Consider the following 9,677-nt stretch of genomic DNA (forward strand, 5'->3'; position numbering starts at 1 on the left):
TTTCCAAGCTGAGCCATGCTGGCTCAGGAATTCTGGGAGTTGAAGTCCACGAGTCATAAAAGAGCCGAGGTTGCCTTACCCCTGGGCTAGAGTCTCTGCAGTCGAGATGGCCAGCTTTGGAGCCTCAGGGTTACAGGGCTTCCTGCAAGGGCTCCACATTTTTCTCCTGGAGCTGTGTGGGGGGCCAGGAGTCTAATTGGTTTGTGCTTAAATTGTAAGCCGCCCTGAGTCTTCGGAGAAAGGGCGGGTTATAAATGGGATTTAAATAAATAAATAAATAAATAAATAAATAAATAAATAAATAAATAAATAAATAAATAAATAAAAAAATAAATAAAAACGATGGCACAGAGGCAATCAGAGTTTGATGGGGACATTTCTGTGCTGGAGCTTTCCATAAGCTCACCACAGGTCTTGGAGAGGATGGCTATTTTTTTTAGTCTTAAGCTTTCTTTCTTTCTTTCTTTCTTTCTTTCTTTCTTCTTCTTTCTTTCTTTCTTTCTTTCTTTCTTTCTTTCTTCTTTCTTTCTTCTCTCTCTCTCTCTCTTCTTTCTTTCTTCTTTCTTTCTTTCTTTCTTTCTTCTTTCTTTCTTTCTTTCTTTCTTTCTTTCTTTCTTTCTTTCTCTTTCCTGCCTTCCCTCCCTCCCTTCCCATCTCTGTCTCCCCCTCCCTCCTTTCCTCCCTCTCTCCTTTTCCTTTTTCCCTTTCCTCTCCTTCCTTCCTCTCCCTCCCCTCCCCGTCTCTCCCTCCCCTCCCTTCTCATCTCACTCTCTCTCCTTCCCCCTCCCTCCTTTCCTCCCTCTCTCCTTCTTTTCTTTTCCCTTTCCTCTCCTTCCTTCCTTCCTCTCCCTCCCCTCCCCCTCCATCTCTCCCTCCCTCCCTTCTCATCTCACTCTCTCTATTTCTCCCTCTCTTCATTCCCTCCCTCCCTCCCTCCCTTCCTTCCTTCCTTCCTTCCTTCCTTCCTTCCTTCCTTCCTTCCTTCCTTCCTTCCTTCCTATCTCCCTGTCTCTCTTTCTCCCTCTTTCCTTCCTTCCTTCCCTCTCTCCTTCTCTCTCTCCCTCCTCCTACAAACCTAGAATTTCTTGGGATGGTGTAGTTTCATATGTTTTCCTCGAGAGCCATCATTTCATCGTAACACTTAGTAGCTATTACTCGGAGGTTTCTCACCGTTTCAGGCTTCAATAAATGAGAAGCCCAGATGTAAATTGCTTCATGGGGGAATCGTGAATCTGGAGGGTGTGTCAGTATGTTGGAAGAAATTCCCAACTGATGTGATGCAGGCAACAGTATATAAGCTTGCAAGGTAACCTCTAGAATAGATTAGTGGTTTTAGCTTGCACAGAATAGCATTGCCATTGACAGGAGAGCTGGGCTTCTGAAGCACATTGCCCCAAATATGCTAACCCTGACTAAGACTGTCACTGAAGTTAGCTTGTTATGGTACAGAGATGACTAAGGCTGTTAACCTGCTGTCTTCCTCCTGTCTTCTGGAATAGAATAGAATAGAATAGAATAGAATAGAATAGAATAGAATAGAATAGAATAGAATAGAATAGAATAGAATAGAATAGAATAGAATAGAATAGAATAGAATAGAATAGAATAGAAGCTGGAAGGGATCTTGGAGGTCTTCTAGTCCAGCCCCCTGCTCAAGCAGGAGAACCTATACCAGGGGTAGGCAACCTCAGCTCTTTTATGACTCATGGACTTCAACTCCCACAATTCCTGAGCCAGCTTGTCCTGCCTTCAGGTACTTTGGAGAATAGCTTGACTCCCTCTTCTTTGGGGCAGCCCCTGAGATATTGGAACACTGCTATCATGTCACCCCACACCCTTCTCTTCATTAAACTACACATACCCAATTCAGCAACCGTTCCCTATATGTTTTAGCCTCCAGTCCCCCGACCGTCTTTGTTGCTCTTCTCTGTACCCTTTCTAGAGTCTCAACATCTTTTTTACATCGTGGTGACCAAAACTGGATGCAGTATTCCAGGTGTGGCCTTACCAAGTTCAGTCAATCAATTTCAACTTTGCGAGATCTTTTTTTGTTCCTGCAAGAAGTTGAAATTGATTGATTGAACTTTTTTTTTTCTTTGCACACGGCGGCGAAGGTCTAAAGCGAAAATGTTTTACAAAACCCAGCTGAAGGCCTAGGACTGGGGCGATGGTGCACGTGCCGACAGACAGGGCTCTGCGTGCCACCTGTGGCACGTGTACCATAGGTTCACCACCACGGTGTCATACCTTCCAACAGTTGCTAAGTGACTGATCTTAAGTCAAGGACTACCTACAGTATAGTCAGAAGAAGAGATCTGGAAACCCGCTCATTGTATACTGAGTGTAGGTCCATTCACTGTTGATGTATCCAGGTTGAATAATCAGCTTGCTTCCTGTGACTTTTTGCAATTCTTGCAAAGAGACAAAGGACCCGGGTCCATATTCATTATAATTATTTAGGGCAGGTGACAGAAAAAGGTGACCGGGATACAGTTCACCCTGTATCCTCTTCGTCCTTCCACTTTTAGCTGCGGCTTGTTAATCATTTGGAAACAGTCTGGCAAAAGTGAGAAATGACGTTTTCGCAAAGCCGTAGTTAAGATATTCTGTTTAATGTGTCATTATGCAGAAATGTTCTAGACAATTAAGAAAGCTTTCAGTGGAAACGGAAATCTATTCTCACTGGCATAAATCTATTTGCTATGGTCTGTAAAATGTGTTATGGAGAATAAAAAGTACCATGTTAGAAGGTGGGGGTGGTGGAAATCTTATATGCCATACATTATTATTTCGTCCAGTTCCTGCTCAAAAATATTGCTAAATGGTAGTTTTTCTTTCTTTCTTTTTTTTTTAACCTTGTAAGCTGCCCAGAATCACATATGTGAGATGGGCAGTTGGAAAATCAATCCATCCATCCATCAATCCATCAATCAATCCCACCAATACATATATACAGGGCAAGCTACTTGTATATAGAGAGCAAACCCCACTCCCTTGTAGCACTGATGATATTACATAGTTTGGTCATGAAACATCTGCAAGAAAACAACCAAGCTCAGTTCTCCTCCTCCTCCTCCTCCTCCTCCTCCTCCTCCTCCTCCTCCTCCTCCTCCTCCTCCTCTTCCTCCTCCCCCTCCTCCTCCTCCTCTTTTTTGATCAATACATGACTTGGTATTTCATTGTACTTCAAACACTGGAGGTTTTAAAGAGGAGATCGGACCGCCATTTGTCTGAAATTGTATAGGGTTTCCTGCTTGAGCAGGGGGTTGGTCTAGATGGCCTCCAGGATCTTTTCCAACTCTGTTCTTCTGTCCTAAAAGAAGCCAGTTTTGAACGAGTGGAATTTGGAAATGCTGGAAAATGTCCCCCCGAAGGATTGGATGTGGAGCACAGTTACCTTCAGTCCCTTCTCCTTTGTGTTTCTTCCTTGCTCTCTAGATTCACCAAGATGAAGACGGCCACCAACATCTACATCTTCAACCTGGCCTTAGCTGACACCTTGTGCCTCATGACCTTACCTTTCCAAGGCACGGATACCTTCATGGGCTCCTGGCCCTTTGGAAACGCCCTCTGCAAGATTGCCATCTCCATTGACTACTACAACATGTTCACCAGCACCTTCACCCTGACTATGATGAGCGTGGACCGCTACATCGCCATCTGCCATCCCATCAAGGCCCTGGACATCCGTACCCCTCACAAGGCCAAAGTGGTCAACATCGGCATCTGGGCGTTGGCTTCTGTCTTTGGCATCCCGGTCATGGTGATGGGCTCCACGGAGAGAGAAAACGACGGTGAGAAACGTGAAAATGGAGAAGGGTTGGGTGGGTTGTCTTTAATCTAAGAATAAAAACAAACAACCCTCTGAATCTGGTCCAGTTTCCCCAGCCGTGCCTAAGACGACACCTGATGTAAAATAGGGGAATGTTTCTCAATCGTAGCTCAGTCATCGGATAGAAAAGATGACACTCAGAGCTAAAAGTCTAGTATAATAGCCTGGATACTTACTTCTACGGTTCAAAAAGCACATATCAAGTTTCTTAAAAATATTCCTTTTGAAATATCAGTTCGTTTTTCCGTACAAAGAAAATTCCTTCCTTCCTTCCTTCCTTCCTTCCTTCCTTCCTTCCTTCCTTCCTTCCTTCCTTCCTTCCTTCTTTTCTCCCTCCCACCTTCCTTCCAAATTCCTTCCTTCCATTCCATTTTTTTCTTCACATCTCCTTCCTTCCTTCTTCCTCACAAGCTTACTTTTTCCTTCCTTCCTTCCTTCCTTCCATTCCAGTTCCTTCATTTTTTCCTTCACATCTCCTTCCTTCCTTCTTCCTCCTACTTTTTCCTTCCTTCTACCACTTCCTCCATTCCTTCCTTCCTTCCTTCCTTCCTTCCTTCCTTCCTTCCTTCCTTCCTTCCTTCCCATTTCCATCCTTCCATTCCATTTCCTTCATTTTTTCCTTCACATCTCCTTCCTTCCTTCCTTCTTCCTCCTACTTTTTCCTTCCTCCTACCATTTCCTTCCTTCCTTCCTTCCTTCCTTCCTTCCTTCCTTCCTTCCTTCCTTCCTTCCTCCCTCCCTCCCTCCCTCCCATCTCTTTCCTTCCTTCAAGCATCCTTCTTCCAATTGCCTGCCTGCCTGCGAAACACGCAGGGCCCACGATTCCTTTCCTAACTGCCGAGTGAGAAAGAGCTCTGACTAATCCCGAGCTTACATGGCTTCGCCTGCCGTTTTAATAGCACCCTTGACATATCACTCAGGTTTCCAGGAAAATGTGCAGAACGGATATGAATGTCGGTGCTGTGTTAAAGCCCAAAGCTTGGTAGATAAAAGTCTTCAGAGGATTAAGCCTTGGCTAGGATATTAGCTAAACCTGGCCCCCATACAGCAGATGAGGCCTCAGAAGGAGCCAGTGACATCTGCCGCCATCCAGCAGGACGACATGTTTGTCGTAATGTCCTTGCACAAACCCTGCCTTTGCACACTGGTGTCCCAACATCTGATACAAGAATGGAAGTCACGCTCCAGAGAGTCCTTGTCTTTTCTATTCTTTTCTATGCAGTATAGGTCAGTGGACGCTGCATCCGCGCGGATAACTGGTTGTACACCTATTTGAATCCCACCACTGGATAGATAAATAGATGATAGATAGATAGATAGATAGATAGATAGATAGATAGATAGATAGATAGATAGATAGATAGATAGATAGATAGGTAGGTAGGTAGGTAGGTAGGTAGGTAGGTAGATAGATAGATAGATAGATAGATAGATAGATAGATAGATAGATAGATAGATAGATAGATAGATAGATAGATAGAGTGGTGGGATTCAGCCGGTTTGCACCAGTTCGGTAGAACTGGTAGCTAATTTTTTGTTGCCCAGGCCCCAGAATGGATTTCCGGAAGCGGCATCCATGCAGAGAACTGGTTGTTCACCTATTTGAATCCCACCACTGGATGGATAGATAGATAGATAGATAGATAGATAGATAGATAGATAGATAGATAGATAGGTAGGTAGGTAGGTGGGATTCAGCCAGTTTGCACCCGTTCAGCAGAACGGGTAGCTAATTTTTTGTTCCCCAGGCTGAGAATGGACTTCCGGAAGCAGCATCCACGCAGAGAACTGGTTGTTCACCTATTCCAGATGTGTCAAACACAAGGCCCGTGGCCCGGATATGGCCCATGAAGCGGTTTCATGTGGCCTGCGAAGCCATCCTGGGAACAGTGAGGGAACGGCCCCCGCTGCCTTGGCCCCAGCCCAGGCCAGCCGGGAGCCAATGTACAATTTTGTGGTGGCCATCTATGCTGAAATGCATTCAGTCTTAGCTCCACAAGGCCATCTGGAAACAGCGAGGGTCCAGCCCCTGCTGCGTTGGCCCTGCCCACTGGCCGCGCCCTGGGGAGGCATCACCCTTTGTGAGGAATGAAGAAATGCACCATCGCTTGGAAGTGGCCAGCAAATGGCACTCACCTAGTTCACATATCTGGCTTGATGCGCTCCGGGGGAGGAGTTTCGGCAGGCAGAGGGGCGCTCTCCTCACAATGCTAAGAGGCTGAGATTAACGGCGCGAATCCAAAAAGAAGCGTGACGCTGTCCAGACCCCAGCCTGCCTGGTTTCGGCAGGTAACGGGGCACTCTCCTCACAGCGCCGAGAGGCTGAGCCAGGCGGGGGCAAATCCCAAAAGAAGCACGACACCACCCAGCTCCCAGCCTGCCCGGTTTAAGCCGGCAGCGGGGCGCTCACCTCACAGCGCCAAGAGCTGAGCAGGGTGGCGCAAATCTGAAGAGAAGTGCAGTGCTCCCTAGCCCCCAGCCTGCCCGGTTTCAGCAGGCAGCAAGGTGCAAAGCTTTGCACCGCCTGGCTCAGCCTCTCGGCGCTGTGAGGAGAGCGCCCCGTTACCTGCCGAAACCCGAGAGCGCCCCCACTGCCTGCCAAAACCAGGCAGGCTGGGGGCTGGGCAGCGTTGCGCTTGTTTTGGGATTTCTACGACCTGGCTCAGCCTCTTGGCACCGTGAGGAGAGCGCCAAGGGCCAAGTTTGAAGACCCCCTGCTTTACATAAATGCAGATAGTTTCGATTTAGGTTTAGGTCAGGGTAGGCAACCTTGGCTCTTTTATCACTCGTGGACTTCAACTCCCAGAATTCCTGAGCCAAGCATGCTGGCTGTGGGAATTCTGGAGTTGAAGTCCACGAGTCATAAAAGGGCCAGGTTGGAAGACCCCTGCTTTGTAACATGCTGCTCAGGCTATCATGCCAAATGATTAGGCATTTTATCCAACCCATTGTTGTCTTTAGAGGTCAAACTGACCATCGTCAGAAAGCAGAAACAGCTCAAGGTCCATTTCACAGAGCAGTGAGATTTCCTGCCCATTCCTGTCGAGAGTGGTGGCAGCCATTAAGTCAAGCGCTCACGTGATTGTGAAGGTGCTGATGGATCTGATGATCCCAATTAGAGAATCTTCCTGCATTAACAGAGGAAAACAAGATCACATGAGGTGTTAATGCCATTTTATAACGCCTTGGTAAGGCCACGCATGGAATATTGCATCCGGTTTTGGTTGCCACAATGTAAAAAAGATGTTGAGATTCTAGAAAGAGTGCAGAGAAGAGCAACAAAGATGATTAAGTCACTGGAGGCTCAAACATATGAACAATGATTGCTGGAATTGGGTATGTCTAGTTTAATGAAGAGAAGGAAAGAGGGGGGACATGATAGCAGTGTTCCAATATCTCAGGGGCTGCCCCAAAGAAGAGGGAGTCAAGTTATTCTCCAAAGCACCTGAAAGCAGGAGAAGAAGCAATGGATGCAAACTAATCAAGGAGAGAAGCAACCTGGAACTAAGGAGAAACTTCCTGACTGTGAGAACAATTAACCAGTGGAACAACCTGCCTCCAGAAGCGGTGAATGCTCCAATATTGGAAGTTTTTAAGAAGAGACTGGACAGCCATTTGTCTGAAATGGTAAAGGGTTTTCTGCCTGAGCAGGGGGTTGGACTAGAAGACCTCCAAAGTCCCCTCCAACTCCTATCCTATCCTATCCTATCCTATCCTATCCTATCCTATCCTATCCTATCCTATCCTATCCTATCCTGTAATTCTATTCTATTCTATTCTATTCTATTCTATTCTATTCTATTCTATTCTATTCTATTCTATTCTATTCTATTCTATTCTATTCTATTCTATTCTATTCTATTCTATTCTATTCTATTCTATTCTATTCTATTCTTACCTCCAAGGTCACTTCCAGCTTTATTCTGATTGATTGATGACAGTTGTAGCATTCCAGGGTCCTGTGATCTTCATTTGTGACTTTCCCAGCCAGCTTCCAATAAGCAAAGTCAATGGGGAAAGCTGGATTTGTTTAATGTCCATGGCAAAATGATGTGGTAAAATCACTTAATGACTGATTCAAATATGGTCATATGAAGAACGGTTGCCAGAACTGGGTATGTCTAGTTTAATGAAAAGAAGGACTAGGGGTGACATGATATCAGTGTTCCAATAGTTGAGGTGCTGCCACAAATAAGAGGGAGTCAACCTATTCTCCAAAGCACCAGAAGGCACCGGATGGAATCTAATCAAGGAGAGAAGCAACCTGGAACTTATGGAGGAATTTCCTGGCAGTGAGGACAACTTGCCTTCAGAAGTTATGGGTGCTCCAATATGGGAGCTTTTTTAAGAGATTGGATAACCATGTGTCTGAAATGTTATAGGGTTATCTGCTTGAGCAGGGGGTTGGACTAAAAGACCTGCAAGGTCCCTTCCAACACTGTTATTCTGTCGTAAATTGAGGACTGCTATATGAGAAAGGTTGATACACCATGAAAAAATAGCACCATTGCTTCCAACCACATTATTCATTTGTGTTTCTTTGCTCCTGCAGAAATTGACTGTCTCATTAGACTTCCTGAACCTGAGGACTATTGGGAACCCATTTTTGGAATCTGCATTTTTCTTTTCTCCTTCATGATCCCGGTGATGGTGATCACCATCTGCTACAGCCTCATGATCAGGCGCCTGAAAAATGTCCGGGTCCTCTCTGGATCAAAGGAGAAGGACAGGAATCTCCGGCGCATCGCTCGGTTGGTTTTCATCGTGGTGGCCGTCTTCATCATCTGCTGGACCCCTGTTCATATCTTTGTCCTGGTCCGAAGTCTTGGAGCCAAGGCCGATAATGAACTCAGTTTATCCATCTTGTACTTTTGCACTGCTTTGGGCTACACCAACAGCTGCCTGAACCCTGTTCTCTACGCGTTCCTTGACGAGAACTTCAAGACGTGCTTCAAGAAGTTCTGCTTCCCGTCGGCCTTCAGGAAGGAGCTTCAGATGTCCAATCGCATGTGTAGCATCGCCAAGGATGTGGCCTACGCCTGCAAGAACTCCGACGGGACTAACAATCCGGCATGACTAGGCGTGGAACTCCCCATGGTTCCTGTCAGTCAGCAGAGCCCAACCACGCCGACGTCAGAGCTAACGCAGATCACGGCTCTTTGAAGATCGTGGCTCTTTGTCTTGACCCAGGATTGGAGACCCATGGGGAACTGGAACGTTTTAAAGCCTCACTCCCACCGTTTTGCGAAGTGAGTCAGCGGGAAGCAAGAATTCAATGCTTCTTCATCTTTGACGATTGTATCGGAGTTTGAACTCCAAGATACATTCAGGTGACAAATTTCTGGAGTTCTGTGTTGACAGACGTGTAGTTATTCAGACTTTTCCTCCTTAAACCTGCGTTTCTGTGTGTGTGTGTGTGTGTGTGTGTGTGTGTGTGTGCTTGTGTGCTGTGTGTGCCTGTCGAGAAAAGACACTCATGAAGTGGGAAAAGATGACAAATGTGCTGATAGAAGACCCTAACATTGAGACTCCATGTCAACATCTACAAATGAGACTCGGCGGTGTCGCCGTTAACACCTTGCCTAGAATCGTTCATACTTTCTGTCAGCACCGTTGATTCTGCGAGTTTTGCACATATCAAGCCACGGCTAGAGATTCACAGCAAAAACCTGGACATCCTTGTCAACAACTTAGCGGCAAAGAACTGAAAGAGTCACAGTGTGCATTTTTGCGCACTTTAGTGGCTTGGACAGCCTCACAAATTGTAGGTAGCACCGGAAAGAGTCTGAAACTAATGTTCACCGGAATCCTTGGGCCAAAGAAAAGTGAAAAATAGAGAAGGGTG

General features: G+C 46.1%; 1 protein-coding gene across 1 annotated transcript in view; it reads left to right on the forward strand.

The window, feature by feature from the left end:
• OPRL1 (opioid related nociceptin receptor 1) overlaps positions 1–8,908 on the forward strand; it is a gene marked incomplete at both ends in the record, with an annotated part of 36,986 nt that extends 28,078 nt beyond the window's left edge. The window contains 2 exons of the mRNA XM_083360958.1: positions 3,439–3,794; positions 8,385–8,908. Coding sequence (XP_083217084.1) covers positions 3,439–3,794; positions 8,385–8,908 — 880 coding nt within the window. The remainder of the gene's footprint in view (positions 1–3,438; positions 3,795–8,384) is intronic.
• Between the last annotated feature and the right edge of the window lie 769 nt (positions 8,909–9,677).

Source organism: Vipera ursinii, assembly GCF_947247035.1.
Source record: "Vipera ursinii genome assembly, chromosome: 3".
NCBI classification, from domain to species: domain Eukaryota; kingdom Metazoa; phylum Chordata; class Lepidosauria; order Squamata; family Viperidae; genus Vipera; species Vipera ursinii.